The sequence below is a fragment of the Panthera onca genome, chromosome A3, assembly GCF_046562875.1.
Source record: "Panthera onca isolate mPanOnc1 chromosome A3, mPanOnc1 haplotype 2, whole genome shotgun sequence".
NCBI lineage: Eukaryota > Metazoa > Chordata > Mammalia > Carnivora > Felidae > Panthera > Panthera onca.
In genome coordinates this window covers 11723489-11743589 of record NC_138341.1, presented here as the reverse complement: position 1 = coordinate 11743589, position 20101 = coordinate 11723489, and the positions used below count along the sequence as shown (strand labels likewise).

At 38.4% G+C, this 20101-nt stretch overlaps 1 protein-coding gene across 3 annotated transcripts in view; it reads left to right on the top strand.

Annotated features, from left to right (window-relative positions):
* The window catches only part of NBAS (NBAS subunit of NRZ tethering complex), a 329610-nt gene that overhangs the window by 51579 nt on the left and 257930 nt on the right, over nt 1-20101 (top strand). For 2 of the 3 annotated variants that reach the window (XM_078444965.2, XM_078444964.2), the window contains exons 10-12: nt 223-361; nt 7210-7278; nt 15584-15712. In XM_078444965.2, coding sequence (XP_078301091.2) covers nt 223-361; nt 7210-7278; nt 15584-15712 — 337 coding nt within the window. Of the gene's footprint in view, nt 1-222; nt 362-7209; nt 7279-10100; nt 10270-15583; nt 15713-20101 lie in introns of those variants that run through there. The other variant, XM_078444966.2, reaches the window with a different exon arrangement.

The window sequence follows — 20101 nt, the reverse complement described above, 5'->3', positions numbered from 1 at the left end:
GTTTAAGCCTTACCTCTGTATAAGTGAAGGTGGAATTCTAGGTGAAAAACCATCTGGTTTTCTTCTGGTTGTTTCTTCTAAAATATTTTACTTCTGGGTTTAGTATATAGCAACTTTTAGTTCAGTTTTCTTTGTGAAGGTGACTGTTTCTGCTCTCCTTGTTTTGATGTCCTCTTACTCATATTACAATTTATCAGTTCTTTTTATTTTTCTGTTTTCTAGACTTTTACTGGTTGGTGGATGTGAAACTGCTGAAGTGGGCATATCCAAAGCGTCTAGCTATGGCCTATCTGCCTGGAGAGTTCTTTCAGGATCGCCTTATTATAAGCAGGTTACTAATGGTGGAGACAGGGTCACTGCAGTAAGTATTAGTTATGGCCTTTCACTTTGCTAATAGAGCTTAGGCAGGAGAGGAGGAAATAATTTGTCTTGGATGAGGAAGGTGACTTTGTGTGAAATTTTGGTACTCCTTCCAAACATCAAATTTATCTAAAGCATTTTGTGTTTAACTTGGTCTCATTTTTAGTAACGGTATTAGCAGATGTTAGAAGAACAACAGTAGTCCTGTTACTTACATTTGCTTATTTAAACGTCAACGTTCATTCCACGTGTTTGCTGTGCTGGCGGCTCTTCTGAGTGCTATTGTATGTATTAGCCCACTTAATTCTCCCCCACTTTTTGAGATAGGTATTGTTACTAGCCTGTCTGTTGATGGCAAAAGTAAAGCGTAGTTAAGTAACTACCCTGGGTCACCGAGCTAGCAAGTGGCAGAATACAACAGAAGTTCCCCTGTTCAAGATTTCACCCCCATGGTACACTGACATTTTCGTCTGTGTTCACCTGGGTGATAAACCTGGCCATTCATTCATTTGTTGTATAGCAGAGTATTCTGGTGTGCTGGAATAGTCAGTATAGGCTAGGTTCTGCTGTGATAATAAAAACAGTCACAGAGACGAAAACTCCTGACATTTCTGTGTTTTACCGGGTAACAACTCATCCCTTATTTGTGGCAGAGCCTGCTCTTGGTGCCATGACTCCCCTGAACAGTTTGTTCCAAGTGATGACTGAAGAATACACAGAGGCTGGTGACCTCTTGAGGTTCCACTGTCTCAGTTTGTAGAAGAGGGAAAAGAGGGCTAAAAGGTGGAACTTTTTAAACCAGAACTGCTGTTACTTCTGCTCACAGTGCATGCGTTCTAACTAATCATATGGCCCTTCCTGCCTGTAAGGGGCCTGAGAAATTGTTTTTTCTGTGTATCCAGAAAGCCAAGAAAAATGAGATAGTAGTGAATAATTTATCGGCCATATTGACCACCCTGTAATGTTATATATCTTGGTTATTTATGTAAACTGCAGGAAATCAAACACTTGATCAAAATTATGTATCCTGTTCTTAGCACAGTGCCTCCTTTCCAGTGGCTGCTCAGATATTTTTTCCAGTAGGGAAGAAACCAAGAAATTAAAGTAAAGCACAGTATAAGGGAATGTGTCATGTTGTTTTTTCCTATAGTGAATGTATTTGTCCTGTTAATTCTGTGTTAAGATACACTGATTTTAAAATAATACCCTAAAACCATGAATGGTTAAATGTCTGGTGTTACAAAGGAACTAATGAAGAAATGCTTTTAAAAGAAAATCTTAAGCAATTATTGTAAGCTCCCATTCATTTTTTTCTTTAGTTCTCAGCATATTCCGAAGTATGTTATTGTGAATTGAGCTCAACAAAGTAGGGTTGGGTATGTGTTTTTTTTTTTTTTTTTTTTTTTTTTTTTTTTTTTTGGTGAGAAAGAGAGGGTGAGTGAGGAAGGGAGAGGAGAGAGAGAGAATCCCATGAGGGGCAGAGAGAGAGAGAGAGAGAGAATGAGAATGAGAATGAGAATGAATCCCAAAGTAGTGCTTGGACTCATTACCTGTGAGATCATAATCTGAGCTAAAGTTGGATGCTTAACTGACTGATCCACCCAGGCACCATTTGTTTTTGTTTTTTTTTTTAATTTAGTTCAACTTAGTGGTTTATGTGACACTAGACCCTGTATCTGGTTGTAGTTCTGGATGAGTTTATAATCGAGGACTGTTTTTTGTGCTGTTCCTTCCATGTGCTACCCTCTACTTATGCTAGTTCCTGCCTCTTCTCCTGCGGGACCCAGAGGAGTCCGGATTGGGGTTTGGTAGCCACACTTCACAGATAAGGAGCCTAAGATCTCATGACTAAAAATAGGGAACACAGGTGGAACGGATCTTCTAGACTCCGTTGAGCGCCTTCCCCCACTCCCCGTGTGAGATTATGCCCGTCTCAGTGGCACTGTCAGATTTGTCTGTGATTATCCCATAATTCATAAAGGGGTAAGAGTTGCTTCAACATATTATTTCGTTTTTGCAGGAAGTTCTTCCTGTTTCTCTTGATGTAGTTCATACCCAGCTTGTAGTTTTCTATGTGAGATATTCAGGGCAGATCTTGGAAAGAGTTTGAACAGCTTTGGCTCTTGAATCTAAGTATGATGTCTGCAGCTTATTTTTTAAATGGTTTAGTCAAAACCATAATTTAAAAGATGTGTATACACACACATAGATAAAGCACACATAGATAAATGGCAAAGCATCAATAACTGGTGAACCCAAGCGAAAGGTATACTGGTGTTTCTTTGTACCATCACTTGCGCTTTTCAGTAGCTATGAAATTTGTCAAAGGTTGAGGGGCAAAAGAGAAAATTATCGGCTAAGTGTGGAGGATACAAGGAGAGATGAAGTAGGCGAACTGTGGAGGTCCATTTCAGGTCAGTATAATCGAGCGCATTTGTGACAGAGTGGTCTGGGAGACGAAGAGTCACAGAGTGCTCTCGCATACCGTGAAACCTCTTTTCACCTTGGCTTCTTTGAATTCTCTTGTGCTTTCACTTTGCTCCTCACTGAAGTATTGAAATCTGCTTTGCTATGGCCCTTCCCTCCCCAGCCTGAAGCTTTGGTATGGCAGTCTCTTAAAAGAAAATTGCCCGTGGGGCGCCTGGGTGGCGCAGTCGGTTAAGCGTCCGACTTCAGCCAGGTCACGATCTCACGGTCTGTGAGTTCGAGCCCCGCGTCAGGCTCTGGGCTGACGGCCTGGAGCCTGTTTCCGATTCTGTGTCTCCCTCTCTCTCTGCCCCTCCCCCGTTCATGCTCTGTCTCTCTCTGTCCCAAAAATAAATAAAAAACGTTGAAAAAAAAAAATAAAATAAAATAAAAAATAAAAAAAAAAAAAAAAAAAAAAAAAAGAAAATTGCCCGTGCCCTGACAGAATAAGTGGGGAAAAACATTAAATTGCAAATTGAATGCTCGGCTGTATGATTAATTTCTTCGAAGGGTATTTTAATTACGTTAGTGGCTCTTAAATATGTCTTGCAGCTAAATGTCCAGGCCTTCTACATAGCCTGCCCCTACCTCAGAGTAATTTGAGTTTTGGGATTAGTTCCTTTTGTCAGGTGGCAGATACTGTCCTCATCGAACTTGTTTGTTTAAGGTTGCTATTGTGTTCGGGTGGATATTGACTAAAAAAATGCTGCTGACACATATATTCTAGTCTCTCACAAGGCTGCCAGGTTGTAAAAGAGACGGTGCAAGATTCAATATGTGCATTGACCAAAGTTTCAAATTAATGTTGGGTAGTTTTATTTATTCATTTGTTCAACGTTGAGTCACTGCTGGGTGTTAGGAATAGAGAGGTAGCAGCCCTCAAGGGGTTTACTGTATGGGAGGATATAGCTGTGTCCACAAATAGAGGCAGTAAGCTATAACAGACAGCAGGTTTGAATTCAGTAACTGGGAGAAACGAAAGAACCCAGACTTGGGAGTCAGAAGTCTGGGATGGGAATTCTGCCTCAACACTTTACACTTCTGTGGGTAAGGCTTTTGCGACAATTAGATGAGGTAATATATTTGAAGGCACTTGAGAAGCCATACGGTGATCTAGAGTGTTCATTGTTATTATGTTTGTATTTTTAAGATGAGAATTTTAGAAAAAGTATGAAAAGGAACAAAACTAATTTTTATGTTATTGCTACGCTGCTTTTTTTGGTAAAGGCTGTTGTGGAAGGGACACAGGCTGTTTGGAAACCCGTTTCTCTGAGAAATCCTATTTCCCTCAGAATATAGAAGTGATCAGAGGAATGTCTTCATAAGACCCCACCACCTGCCTGCATCTGTACCTCTTCTGTCGTTATCGACAGACAAAGACAAACTGTCCTTGTACCGGCTACGGCCAACCCATCTGTGTTTCCACCAGATCTCACACTTGTTCATGGAAGAATATTTTTCCTATACCATGAATTGTGCTGTCTGTTTGACTTATCAGCGTACAACATGCTTTTATTTTTCCATCATAAAAACTATTTTTTTGTTTGCCTTTGGGGGATCTAGACCCCACTAAATCCTGCTACCACCCCATTTATTTCCCTTTCTTTAACATGTTCTAGTGTCGTCTATACTTGCACTTCCTCTTTCTTTTCTCTCTTGAATTTGAATTCTGTTGCATGGGGATTTACTTCCATCATTTCACTGAAATACTCCTATTGATGTTATCAGTGGCCTCCAACATTTTACCCATGCATCAGTTTTATTGCTATTCTTTAATCTCTTCTAATTGCTTCTACAAAAATCAGTTTATTTTCCTTTCTTCCTTTCTGTTCTCTGCCCTTTTTGTGCTACTGCTACTTTGACAAAACACATAATATTTGCACATTAGTTTCTACCTTGATCCTCACCTTTCTTTCGTGTCTTAGATGTCCATTTCTGATTCAGAATGCTGTCACTTCTTGTTTTGAAGTGTTCCCAGTCATCTCTTGGTTGGATGAAACTATCTTCTGGTAGATGTGTGTGTGTGTGTGTGTGTGTGTGTGTGTGTACACATGTGCTCTTTAAGATCTTATTTTTAAGTAATCTCTACACCCAACATGGGGTTCAAACTCAGCCTGGGATCAAGAGTTGCACGCTCCACTGACTGAGCCAACTAGGCGCCCCTCTTTTAGAAGATGTTTTAAGACGGGCTCATGGGGAAAGAGTTCCTTAAGTTCTTGTATGTTCAAAATTGTTTTCTAGTAGTCTAGTATTTGAAGGAAAACGTGTGGATATAAAATCCTTAGTTTACCCTTTCTTTCAAGGAACTTAAAAAACAAAAAACAAAAAAACCCACTACTCCATTATTGCTTTGCTTTGTATGTGGAATATGAAAATTCTCACTGAAGTTAAATCATTTTCCTTACAAAGGGAATCATACAAATAATATACAAATGTTATTTGGCCATTATACTTGAAGGCCTTGAGGATTTTTTTTTTTCAGTCTGAAATTTAATAGCTTTCCTAGAATATTTCTCAGAGTTGATTTTTCTGGGTTAATTTTCTCAGGGAATCCCCATTGGCTCTTTCAATGTATATATCTTTTTCTATTTCTGGCAAGAATTCTTGGATTATAATTTTGACAGTGGTTTTAGATGATCCCTTTGCTACCTTCCCTCATCTGTCCTGCCTTGACCCTGCAGTATTTTTACAATCTGCTTTTGCTCAACACCAGGCCTGGTAGTAGGCGTCATGGGGACATGGGGGTTGGCAGGAGCAGTGGAGATGACACCCTGGGATTTGGTGTTTTTTGTCTTTCTTACTTACAGTTATTTTGAAGTTTGTCTTATCTTCTGTCTTCAAGTTAAGGTGAGGACATGATTTTCATACAGATTTATTTTCTACTCCCCCCCCCCCCCCCGCCCCACTTTTTTTTCTTCAAGTAAGCTCTACACCCAGTGTGGGGCTTCAGTTCATGACCGTGTTCTACTGACTGAGCCAGCCAGGCACCTCATATTTTTCCCTTCTTTTTCTTTTTTTGTTGGAGGAAATATTGGGAGATATGGAGCTAAGCCACCACTGATGGCTTTAACTACTCAGAAGTTCTGATAGGAAAATTTTTAAGCTCAACAAAACTGTACTCTTCTTTGCCTTTTTCTTTCAAGGTAAAATTCATAAAACATAAAACCAACCACTAACCATTTTAAAATATACAATTCAGTTGCATTTAGTACATTCACAATGTTTGCAACTATCACCACTATCTAGTTCCAAGACATTCTCATCACCCCAAAAGGAAACCTCATTCCCATTAACTTGTCCTTCCCTATTCTTCCTCCCTCCAGCTCCTGGCAACCTCTAGTCTGCTTTCTGTTTCTTTTTTCTTTTTTTTTTTTTTTTAATTTTTTTTTTTTTTTTTAACGTTTATTTATTTTTGAGACAGAGAGAGACAGAGCATGAATGGGGGAGGGGCAGAGAGAGAGGGAGACACAGAATCAGAAGCAGGCTCTAGGCTCCGAGCCATCAGCCCAGAGCCCGACGCGGGGCTCGAACTCACGGACCATGAGATCGTGACCTGAGCTGAAGTCGGACGCCCAACCGACTGCGCCACCCAGGCGCCCCTGCTTTCTGTTTCTATGGACTTACCTATTCTGTTTCATATAAATGGAATCCTATAATATGTGGCCTTTTGTTTCTGACTTCTTTGATTAGAATAATGTTCTCAAGGTTCATCCAAGTTGTAGCATCTATCACTTCTTCATTCCTTTTTATGACTGAACAGTATTCTGTTGTGTGGATATATTACATTTTGTTCATTCTTTAGCTAATGGTCTTTTGAGTTGTTTCCACTTCTTGGCTGTTGTGAATAGTACTGCTATGAACATTTGTGTATAATTATTTGATGGAATACCTGTTTTCAATTCTTTTGGGCGTATACTTAGGATGGAATGGCTGGGTCAAATGGTAATTTTATGTTAAACTTTTTGAGGAACCATGAAACTTGTCTACAGCAGCTGTACCGTTTTACTTCTCCCCACCCCAAGCAGTGCACTAAATTCTCTACATCTTCAACAATACTTGTTGTTTTAACTTTCTTAAATTACACCCTTCTCTCCCTCTTGATTTTATAAATGCATCTGTTAAGTCTAAAGAGAGTCTGTGTCCTATTATTTCAAATACTGGTTTCTAAATGTTGATTTCTTTTTTCTGGCATTTTTGAAGCATAAGATCAATTCCTTAATAAATCGGCTATTGTGAGTACATCTCTGACACCTATTGATGGCTTTCTTAACTATTTCTTAAAATGTTAGATTTCTTATAGTTTTCATTTCGCAATAAAAGGATTTTTACAGCGAGGAAGCATTCCATTAATTTTTCTTTGTATGATGTGCGTTTATTTTGTAGGTACCGAAGACCCTGGGATTGTTAAGGATGTTAAGTGTCAAGTTTTATAGTCGCCCAGGACAAGAACAGGTAACTCACAAGCTTAACCTTGTGCTTCTCAAATATTTTCACCAGAGTACCTTTAAAGCACAACGGAATGAACCTTCAGTGTTATAGATCTTCATCTGGGTGTGCTCTTAATTGTACCCTGCGTGGACAGATCCATAAGTAAAAATTCCTGGAGCTATTCCCTGAAGGTTTGTGTGTTTTACTGTATATCATTCTTCTCTCAATAACGAAGATTTGAAGAAAAAAAAAAAAAAGGGTGAAGAATGAACTTAGTCCTCTTGAGTTTGGGAATGGAAGACAAATCTCCTGGAACCATTATATGTTTGAAGTTTTTTTTTTTTAATTTTATCTTACTTGCAAATTTTCCTTCCTTGTCCATAATATATCCTTTTTTGTTTGTTTGTTTTTTTAAATCTGAGATTATTGAAACTCCAAGAAAAAGCAAGCCATGTTGATTCTGGGCTTCAAAAACCATTTTATACTGTTTTCCAAGAGATGCATGGATCCTTGACAAGGATGTTTGTCAGTTTCCTCCTGATGTGAGTGAGGTGCTTAGGAGATGGAGATGGAGATGGTTCTTCTGATGGAGATGGTTACTTCACTCTCTCTGTCTTGCTCTCATGAGAGTCTTGGCCTATATGGAAGCATCGGATCTTATCTTTTTTGTTTTGGGGTGACTCAAACTGCCTCATTTTTCTGTTTCTTCAATTCCTTTACTTACCCAAGGGAAATTGCAAGAAAGTACAGAAATCTTGAGAAATCAGATGAGCATTCTGGTGCTGCATTTGCATTTAATATATTTAAAGTTTGAGTTCTTTCTCTGCCACTGACTTCAACTAAGTCATGCATTCTGGATTGTTTTGGCATTGTCTCTACAAAAGCGAGCAGTACCACTGCTGTTGATGTCTGGAAAGTCACTTTCACGTTGAATCCCCATATGGTGGCACTGTTTTCCAGTTAGCATTCTCTTCAGGCATTTCATGGAGTTTGTTTTCATTTTGCAGATGAAGAAACATATGACAGATCAAATGGCTTGGCCTCTGCCATGGACTTAGTTCTCTGTATCGCCGCTGTTGATCTGTTACCATTTTAGTGCATGATAGCATTATTTTACTTTTTCTTCCTGCATCCTTTCTGCATTCTCTTTAATACTATCTAAATTACTATCTTTAACAAATCTTAAATGACTCACTTTTAAAATTCTGTTGACTTTATTAAAGCAATTATATGTCATTTCAGTGTTTATTCTTTTTTTTTTTTTCAGTCAGTCAGCACTCACTTTGAGCCCAGGCATAATGTTAGAGCTGAGAATAAATTGATGAATAAAATGCATTGCACTTCCTCAAGCAGCCCTCAGTGTAGTGGGGGAGACACTTACAGAAGCAGCTGGGAAATAATACAGTATTATGCATTTTATAACCCCTTCTATAAGTTAATATGAAGTACCATTGAGGTGCACAAAGAGGGAGCCTTTCATTCTGGAGAGGATACTCAATTTAGAAGTGAGGGTTCCTCACACAGAAAGAGGGACACTGGACATTTCCAGCCTGGTAGCGGCATTTGCCAAGTCCTGGAAGTGTCAGAGGGCAGTGCTGGAACATTCCAGTTTGCTGGGCTGTAGACACTAGTTTTATTTGGCATATAGTATTACCTTTCAAAGAATATATTAATAATAAGAGTTCTGTGTGTTCTTTTATAAAGAATGTTGTCTTGGAAAATTTTTTTCCCAAGGGCCTTTTATTTCCTATGTATTTTTGCCATGTCTCCCCCTGCTCACTAGCCCCAGGTTTGTTAACCAGGCATTTGAGGATGATTTATTTATTTATTTATTTATTTATTTATCTATCTATCTATCTATCTATCTATTTATTTATTTATTTAGGGAGGTCAGACTTCTAAACCACAGTGGGCAAGAATATGAGCTCAACTTCTTAAGGGCAGGATTTACGTTTTGCTTGCTGCTAGCTTCCCACAGTGTCAGACATACCTGGCATATAATCTGTATTACTGGATATGTTTATTCATGTTGAATGTGGGAAGAGCAGCACTTACGAATTCACCTTTAAGACTATGTAGTAATTCAGAACATTTTGAATGTATGTACTAGAGTTCAGTACTTTAATTTTCATGTAGCGTGTACATTTGAAAGGTGTAATGAAATAGGAAATCACTCATTTTTAATTGTTCTGTGTAGATATGCAGTTGAAGAAAGTTAGGTAAGTTAAAGCACTCTCAGTGCTAAGATCTGATATTTAACATTTAAAAGAATTACTCTCTTAGAAAGGACAGTTAAAGGTTTTATTGTAGTGTTTGAGAGAAGACACAATTCCTACTCTATTGCTGCCAGTAGTAGAGGCTTTAATTAGTGTTTTTAATTAACAAAAGATCAAATGGACGTTTGAGCTAGTAGTTTAATAAATGAGAAATAGAGGTGAAAGTTAAAATCCTGTTCATGTTATTAATTTCAGTAGTATTGGTATCACATTGCTACACAAGAGATTCAGTGAGGTAAGAGGAAAGTATCTTTTGGAAAGCTGTGGGAAGAGATTTTGATACAAGGAGGTAAATAGAATTGATAATATGCTCAATTAAAAGGGTCATAGATGAATTCATGGTGAAAGAAGACTATGCAAATGATCTTTGTCAACCAACTTCCTTTGTTCCATTGTAACTTACAAGGTAAGACTGCCTTTCAGTAGATACTCATGGAATAGAGTAGACTGAAGCAGGCAGTAAGTGAAATTCATCATTTTCTTTCTTTTCCTCACCTTTTTTTTGTTTTTTTAATTTTTTGAAACATTTATTTATTATTAAGAGACAGAGCATGAACAGGGGAGGGCCAGAGAGAGAGGGAGACACAGAATCCGAAGCAGGTTCCAGGCTCTGAGCTGTCAGCACAGAGCCCAATGCGGGGCTTGAACTCAAGATCATGACCTGAGCCGAAGTCAGACGCTTAACCGACTGAGCCACCCAAGCGCCCCATCTTTTCCTCGCCTTCTTTGGGGTATAATTGTAAGATATTTAAAGTGTATAATGTGATGATTGGATCTGCATATATGTAAATGAAGCTTTTCCCTCATCGAGTTAACACATCCACTACCTCACATATTTATATTTTTATTGTGTGTGTAAGAACCATTCAGGTCCTCCTCTCTTAGCAAGTTGCAGTTACATAATACAGTGTTATCAAGTGTAGTCATCATATTATACATTAGATCTGCAAACCTTCTTCATCTTGTAACTGAAAGTTTCCACCCTTTACCAACCTCTCCCAACTTCCTCCACTCACTCCCCCGCTTCTGGTAGGCAGCTAGTTTTCTACTATCTGTTTCTAGGAGTTTGATTTTTTTTTTTTTTTTTTAAAGATTCTACATATAAGTGATACTCAGTATTTGTCATTCTGCGTTTGACATATTTCACTTAGCGTAATGCCAGCCAGCTACATCCATGTTGTCACGAATGACAGGATATCCTCCTCCTCCTCCTCCTCCTCCTCCTCCTCCTCCTCCTCCTCCTCCTCCTCCTTCTTCTTCTTTTTTATGTTTATTTATTTTTGAGAGAGGGAGTGAGACAGAGTGCAAGCAGGAGAGGGGCAGAGAGAGAGGAAGACACAGAACCCGAAGGAGACTCCAGGCTCTGAGCTGTCAGCATGGAGCCTGACGTGGGGCTTGAACTCATGAACCCATGAGTCATGACCTGAGCTGAAGTTGGATGCTTAACCTGACAGAGCTACCCAGGCACCCCATGGATTTCCTTTTTAAAGGCCAATTGACAGTTTGTGTGTTTGTGTCCCCACATCCTCACCAGCATTGGTTGCCTTTTCTTATTCATAATAGCCATCCTGATGTGTGTGAAGTGATACCTCATTGTGGTTTTGATTTGCATTTCCCTGATGATTAGTGATATTGAGCACCTTTTCATGTACCTGTTAGCCATTTGTATGTCTTTTTTTTTTTTTTTTTTTTACTTAGAAAATGTCAATTCAGATGCTTTGCTCATTTTTAAATTGGGTTGTTTGTGTTTTTTTGCTATTGAGTTGTAGGAGTCCCTTGTACATTTTGGATATTTTTATCAGATATGTGGCTTGCAAATATTTTCTCTCATTCCATAAATTGTCTTTTCATTTTGTTAATGGTTTCCTTTGCTGTGCAGATGTTTTTAGTGTGATGTAGTTCTGCTTATTTATTTTTGCTTTTTTGACCTGGCTCTTAGTGAAAAATACAAAAGATCATTGCCACGACCAATATCAAGGAGCTTATTCCCTGTGTTTTCATGTAGGAGTTTTAGGGTTTTTGGGCTTATGCTCCACATCTTCATCTGGTTAGAGTGGATTTTTGTATATGGTGTAAGGTAGGGGTCCAGTGGGTATCCAGGTTTTCCAGTACCATTTATTGAAAGAGTATCCCTTCCCCATTGTGTATTCTTGACTTCTTTGTTGTAAAGTGACCATTTATGCATGAATTTCTTTCTGAGCTCTCTTCTGTTCCATCAATCTTTGTGCCTGTTTTTATACCAATACAGTATTATTTTGATTACTATAGCTTTGTAACAGTAGTTTGAAATCAGAAATGGTGATACTTAGAGCTTTGTTCTTAGTTTTCAAGATTGCTTTGGCTGCTTGGGGACTTAGGGTCTTTTGTGGTACCATGCAAATTTTAGGATTATTTTTTCTATTTTTGTGGAAAATGCCATTTGAATGTTGGTAGGTATTGCATTGAACCTATAGATCACTTTGGATACTATGGACATTTTAACAATGTTCTTTAAATTCATGGACATGGAATATTTTTCCATTTGTGTTCAGTTTCTTTGATCAGTGTTTTATGGCCTTTCTTGTATAGATCTCTCACCTCCTTGGTTAAATTTATTCCTAAGTATTTTATTCTTTTTGATGCTAGTATAACAGATTATTTTCTTAATTTCTCTTTCTGATAGTTCACTGTTAGGGTACAGGAACAGTAGTCATTTTTTGTATGTTGATTTTTGTATCCTGCAGCTTTACTGAATTTGTTTATTCTAATGGCTTTTTGGTGGAGTCTTTAGGGTTTTCTAAATATACCATGTCATCTGTAAGGAGACAATTTTACTTCTTTTCCAATTTGTGTGCCTTTTATTTATTTTCATGCCTAATTGCTCTGGCTAGGATTTCCAGTACTGTGTTGAGTAAAACTGGCAAGAGTGGCTTTCTTGTCATGTTCTTGTTCTCAGAGAAAAGGCTTCCCTCTTTTCACTGCCAAGTTACATACTCTTGACCATCATTCCAGCTGTTGTAAAGATTAAAATAAACATGATGTCCATATTTGAGGAATATGAAAGAAACCCAGACACATTTTAACTGAAGTAAAAATTACAGCTAAATTATATTGCTTTCGGAACTACTTAATTCAAATAGAGAAGACGAGAGAACGATTATTATTCACTTATGCTGAGAAATCTGAATACGGTAAGAGGAATTATGGTTTGAAGGTTTGAGGTTTACTTTTAGTGTGATGTGCAGTTGATTGAAAAGCCATTTCCTCTTATTTACAAATAAATAATTTGAAAGAAATTCTCTCCCCAGCCAAGCAAGAAACATTCTGACTTCCAAATACTGCAGGCTCGGTTCACAGACTTTAGCCTGGATTTTCTAACTGTGGCTTTAGATCTTGTGTAACAGCTACTGTCAGGAAAATAAATTATTCCCTGAGCCAGAGATACTTTAGAAACACGATGTTTTCCTTCTGAAATAAAAACTCTATTTTATTTGTAGAAACATTGCAGAGCGCCTATAGCACACAAAGTAACATAGGTGGCTTGTCTATGTCTGACAGGCTGCAGTTCGGTTGCTGCTGAGAACTGTCTTCTCACTGTGCGTATATGTGAAAGTTAAACGGGTAACTTGGACTTTAAAGAACTGCATACTTAATGTGTATACACCTAATGTCTGGATTTGCTCTACAGTACTCCAGGGGGAAAAAAAAACCCCAAGAACATTGTGGTGATTGGGGAAGGGTTTGTGAAGCAAGTGTGAAAAGTTGGTATTTGTTGATAAGCTGGTTGTTGGTTCCATGGGTATTCGTTATACTCTAGTTTCTACATGTGGGTCTAAGTGCAAATTCCTACAGCAAAATGCTTCAAGAAAGGAGTGTTAAGTTTTCAGCGAGGAGATCATAGTATCAAATGAAACTTAAGGGGATTCAAGAAGCCACCAGTTTAAAAGCAAGTGGTAACATTTTAGTTCTTCATGTGGAGAGAGAAAAGGAAGGTATGAGGGAGAGAAGGATTAAAACGAAGGATAATTTAGCATATTCATTTATTATTTTCTAGATCACAAGGCTATTGTTAAATTATTCACATTATTCAATATACTTTTGTTTGTTTTTTGTTAAAGAGATTCATCAACTTCCCATTTGCTTTCAGAGCACTTTTATTAATTGGTTAATGAAGCATTTATAATACCAGGGAGTTCTCATACAGACCACCGGTGACTAATTATTTAGGTGAGAAAACAGTAAAGTATACTTGATCATGATTGCTGCCGAGGAGCATGGAGCTTCCTGGAAAGGCTGAGGCACCGGGGAGGGCAGTGGTCACCGTGCGGTGGAAGTGACTTGGGCTGGGACTGAAGGCGGCATCTAGCTCAGGTATTGCTATCTATACTAGAATGATCTTCAGCAAGTTTTTGAACCTTTGGGATCTTCAGTTTCTTTGTCTGCAAACTCTGAAGAATGCAGGGAGAGTTCTTGAGAATGAAAATTTATGCTTGTGATCCCACCTTCTGCCAAACCATGGAGCGTATTGACCAGAGTTGTGAATGGAAGGTGCTAGGCCCTTCGTCTTCTCTTCCTGACCTCCTCTCCGTCACGGAGGAGGGGATGGGATGTAGTTAACATTTGCTCTCAGTGCTTTTGCTTTTATTGCTTCTTTTTGTATTTTAATCTTTCTTACATTTAATTCTGGCAATCTGGGATAGACGTGTTATATCCAGTTAAAGTGACTTTAGTCCTTAGTGAGGAGATTAGAGGATGCTAATCTTCTCATCTATGTACTCATCCAGCAGTGTTTCTCACTTTCTGAAATTGTTCTATTTGCTTTTGTTGGCTAATATGCCTTAGTCATTGTAGACCTGAGGACTTAAGCTTGTGTCTGTAGAGACCAGGTAGATAATGTGGTGAATTGAGCCAGGCATAATTTTTTTCTCCTTTTTTTTTTTTTTTTTTTTTTAGTATAGTCATGTGTAAGTTTCAGATCATAGCTAGTATTTGACCTTAATCGTAGGGCCATAACCAAGAATGGTGGGGGCTTTGGCTTACTGGAAAGCTTATGATCCTTTTAAGCATGCATATGCTGTTCAGCCCCACCTGATTATTGCCCTAGTGTGACCGGGTAGCACCCTCGCCCTTAAAAGGTGGTGGTGGACTCTTGTGTTGCCAGATTTTCTAAATGCTAAGGACACATATAGTTGTAGGCTGTCATTTTTAGGTCTGATTTATTATTTGTGGGTAAACTACCTTAGACCCTGCTTTCAGTAAATGCTTGAGTGGGCAATAGATGTCCAGTTAGCGTTGGTTTGATTCTTCTGCTTCTGCTTGGGCGATGAACAGGGGACATCCCTGCTTGTCTGGTTTCTCATCAAGAAAGGACTGAGAGATTGTGTGGGCAAGTAGGCCTTGAAAAGACAAGACTTTCTCTGTGCACCCCGTGCTTGGCCATGTAAAACCAGTGTATTAACAAAATTTTTCTGTAGCAGTGATTAGATTCCTCATGTTTACCAGGAAATCTGGAAAATAAACACTCCTGGTGCCCCTTAAATTAAGGAATGCATTTCCCCCCTTGCTACCTCTGTTCCCATCACCATTGGACCTTCTTTTCTGCCAACTCTCTTCTTCCTCCTTTCCCTTCCCTTTCATCCACACAGCATAAATTTGTGGCCTGTGACAGGATATTCCAGATATTGTGTACATACAGAATCTTGTGAAAATGTGAACCCCAAATTCAGGAAATTCACCATCTGGTCAATATCAACCCGTAAAAGTTTATGAGAACTCATGGTAATTGATGTGTGATGTAAAGGAGTGTTTTTATAATGCTCATATATTTGGGTTTTTGGTTATATGTGAATTATAACACTATAAAATAGGTTAAAAAGAAAAAAAACTCCTTAAAGGTAAGAGTTCTATTTCTTTATGCTGGAGCACATTTATAGTGTATGAAGCTGTTGGAACCCTTTATTATGAGAGATCATTTATGACATGGCACCCTCTAAAGAGTGTTATTAAATTCTGGAGGTTACTTCTATTCAGCTACAAGTTCCTTGATCTGACGTTAATGTAATATTATTGTATAGGATGGGATCTTTAAGATGAGCCTCTCTCCAGATGGGACCCTCCTTGCTGCCATTCATTTCTCAGGGAAACTAAGCATCTGGGCCATTCCGTCTCTGAAGCAGCAAGGGGAATGGAATCAAAATGAGCAGGTATGTCTGTTGATTATTATTATTATTAGAATGGTTCTCGCTTAAGGGTGAGTACTGACAATAGTGGTTTCATTTGGTTGATGTTTGACTGCAGCTCACAGCTATTATTCATGCTCAGCATGCCAAAGCTTTAGTTGAATTAGAATATCATCAGCATAGTAGGATAAATTAAGAACAGAGTAGCACTGTGTGCTGACTTTAATTTGTAGTGCAGTACATTCTGTATACTGACTGTAATCTGTCCACCCCCTTCTCCTTTTTTCTTACTATAAAAATACAGAATGGAGACACTAATTTTGTAGCAAAAGCCAACTAATATGGTAAAAAAAATTGGAGGGTCAGTATTCTAAAAGGGCTACAGTTCTTCCCCAAATCTGGCAACACTAACATAATATTGGGCTTGCTTAAGGCTTGAAGGGAGACCTCTTCACTCAAAAGTAGGGAGTGAAGATGCAGTCTATTAATTTTTTAGTGTCTTGAAATGACCGGTTTTAAGAATGAAAAGGCTTAGTGGTTTAGTAACAGAATCATCATTTGTTATATTCTAAAATCATGATGGGCAAATAAGGTCTGTGCATATAATGCTGTGTATTGCGATAGAGTGAAGATGAAAAGAAAGACCTTAGTTAGATACAACTTTATGTTCTAAATCTTTTACTCCTCTGATGGTGATTTGGCATTTCAGTACTTATGGGTTAATTTTTTTCCTCTCACTTCTCCATTTCCCTTTTCTATAGGAATATCTTTTCACCAGCTTTGGTGGATAGTTTTGTGATTCTAAGACTGGAGCCTTTTCCCTGAATGGTCTGAATGGATTGATGTCTTTTTTCAGAATTCTTTTTAATTTCATTTCATCAGTTAATCTGAGCTATTAAAACAATTTTGAAAAGCAAAGAGCATTTTGTTATTCCCAGAATAGCAGAGGGAAAGAGAAACTGGCTGTATATTTTCTTACACTTTTCACAGACTTAAATTTATTTTTGCTATTATTCTTCATTTTTTTTGTTAAAAAAATTTTTTTTTTACATTTATTTATTTTTGAGAGACTGAGAGAGACAGTGCATCAGTGGGGGAGGGGCAGAGAGGGAGGGAGACACAGAATCCGAAGCAGGCTCCAGGCTCCGAGCTGTCAGCAGAGCCTGATGCGGGGCTCGAACCCACAAACCGTGAGATCATGACCTGAGCCAAAGTCAGACACCCAACCGACTGAGTCACCCAGGCACCCCTTTTTTTCTGTTTTAATACACAAGTTTGGCAAGATTTTTTCCCCTTAGTTCCTACTCACCTTGAATTTAATTTGTTCTCTGCACCTCTACCACTCACTCTGGCCCTGGATCTCGATTTGTTCTAAACAGAAGAGGGGTTCCTCAGTCTTCAATCTCAGCAGCTAAATACAAGGAACATTGTTTTTCTCTCCTCGGAATTGATAGCTAACCTGATTTATATCTTCCCTCTAGAAGTGGAGTGGATCAACTCTAAAACCATTTGTTTAACATATTTAGCCATGCACACTGGATAACTGATCCAAAAGGTACCATGTATTTTTCATGGCTATTAATGTCTAGTGATAAATTTGCATTTGGAAAGACTCTGTTCTTTCCAATATTTTACATGTGGGCATTTTTTTTTTCTTAAGTTTACTCATTTTCTTAAAGTATTTCATTCACCTAATAGAAATATTGATCAAGTTTGAAGCACACTTAATGTTTGATTTTGTTAGTATTCTAGAATGGCATACATGTAGTGTAAGGACTATTTAGGCAAAATTTATTAGTATGCTCTTTTGTTTACTGGAATTCTGGATACCCTTCTTGTGAAGATAAATTGCATTTGTTGTAACCCTTATTGGCATACACTCAACTTTTTAAGTAGTTAGACATTTTTTTTGTCATTAGTTGCCGATCAGTATCATTGTAATTCGCTACTCTTTAGCTCATTAATATTATTCATTAATTTTTTTGTGATTTTTATAGCGATTCTATTAAAATAATTTAAAAAATTGTTTAAAAATCTTGAATGAGTAAATGTAAATATCCCAGTAGTTTGGAATAGGCCATCAGAAGAGTAATGGGGCAGGAAAGGAAGGAAATTAGAAAATGGCAAAAGAGGTTTATGGTGGGAAGAGAGAGGGGTTTATGTCAGAAGTTGATCTCCTGTGTTTCCCTGGTGAGACTCTTTGACCCTTGAGAATGTAGAAGGGCAGCTCATCAGGAATTGCTCTAGACTGTTCTGTTGTGCCACAGTGTGCTTCCATCTCGCCCCTTGTGGCTCTGGTTTAGCGCCCACTGCACAGTCTGTAGAGGCTGTCTGTTGATGCAGCTTGATTCTCAAGCCAGTTCTAGCTATTATTACAAACTGAACGATTTTTAGGGTAATATATCTGTTTTTTTCAGATTGGGTCGCCATAAATTATTTCCCTCGAATGCCTGAGCAAACCAGAAAAAAAAACACAAAACGAAACAAACAAACAGGTTTTGGGGCTCACAAAACTGAAAACCATGGACCTGGTTGCCATCACTGCAGACGTTTTGTAGGTGGTAGAACCCCTTGCTGAGGGAACAGTGGCTTCGTGAGAATTACTGAACCCAATCCTACCTTTATTGCTATTTCTCCTGCTGCTCAGCACACCGCCTTATTCCCGGATTCATCCCATCCAGGGCCTGTGGTGGTCAGCCCCGCCCTTCTCGCGCTGTCGCTCAGCACAGGGAAGGACGAGCTGAATAGAACAGATCTTGCTTTGAGACTCCTCATTCTAGTCTCAACAGAAATTTTGTCCAGGGTTGAAAAGCAAGACTTTAATTTCATCTATGCTTTTCTTTAAAATTCTAAAGTTGTGGTCAAAATGCAAACTCCTTTGTTTACCTGGATCATTATGCTGCTTCACACTTGCTTCCTGAACTTTCCTCTCCCTGCTCCCTGCTTTTGTCCCATCCTTTCTTCATTCTGTCATTCTTCATTCTGTCCTAAATTCTTGTGAGGCTTCCTCATTTTCACAGAACACTCTGTTTTTTTTTTGTTTTTTTGTTTTTTGATACACATTTTAGGCTTATGTAGCTCTGGTCACGATTCATGTAGATAGTATTCTTGTAGCTTTTACAAAATTTACTGTAATAATAACCTCAATTATTATTTATTGAGCACGTATTCAGAGTTATTTAGCAAGTAAGCAGTAGAGTTGAGATTTCAGAGAGATTTCATCTCTCTCTGACTCTGATGTATATGCTCTTCCCATGACCCCGTGCAAAAATAGATACAGTTTTTAAAAGGTGGAAAATATATTTATTAGGCTTTATTTATTTGATCTTTAGAAGAACAGAGATAAATCTTTTTTCCCAGTGAATAGAACACAGATGTCTTCAGCCTTCTCAGATGTGTTGAACTCTCGAGCCAGTTAGTGTGTATCACCAAAAACTGGAGTAAATAGTTGACATAGCTTCCCGCTGGCAAACCCTGAAGTTTACAATAGATCTGCGCAGCACTTATGATGTGCTGGGAGAGTATGTGAGAGTGGTAACTCTTTCTTCAGCACAAAGGGTTTGAAAAACTATACTTTGCTTGAGTCTTTCACCTGTATCCCGGGAGTTCATCACATTGGCTTGGCCATTTTGGATTTGGATGGGTACTATATGAAGGGAGTCATCAAAATTTAGTGCACCACAGTAAGTGGTATAAAGCTTGTGTGTAACAGTTTTATAAAGAGTAAGCTGTTACTGTATTCATAATAATAATCATAAAATAATAGAGTTCATCTCTTTATTGAATCTTTACCAAGTTTTAGAGTAGAGAATGCAGTAAGGCCCAGTGAGATGCTCATAGTCTTACAAGGGGAATTATAAACAAATCAACAGAGTAACATGTTAATATTATGAAAAGATAAGCTCAGAGGAAAGACTCATAATCCAGCTGGGGGGAAGGATTGTTGGGAGTAAGTAGCATTTGTCTACTAAGGCTTGGCTGTCCACCCTGAGTGATAGGAACCTATTTCAATTGCTTCACTACAGTCCTAGTAAGTAACGAATGTTTTTGTGTTCTAATAGATGGGAATAGTGCTAAAAAGAAGTAAACTTGCATCGCTGCATTAGAATCAAGATGCTGGTTGGACTCAGGTTCTTGGACTTCATAGGTTAAGCCCTTGTTTCAGAGTATCTTTTGTAGCCCTTATGTTGACAGATTTTGACTTTTTTTTTTAAATTTATTTATTGAGAGAGAGAAAGAGAGAGAATGAGAACCAGCAGGGGAGGGGCAGAGAGGGGGACTGAGGATCTGAAGCGGGCTTTGTGCTGACAGCAGCGAGCCCGATATGGGGCTCGGGCTCATGAACTGTGGGATCGTGGCCTGAGCCAAAGTCAGCACCCCTAGATCGTGACTTTTATCTGGGTGAGTGAGGTA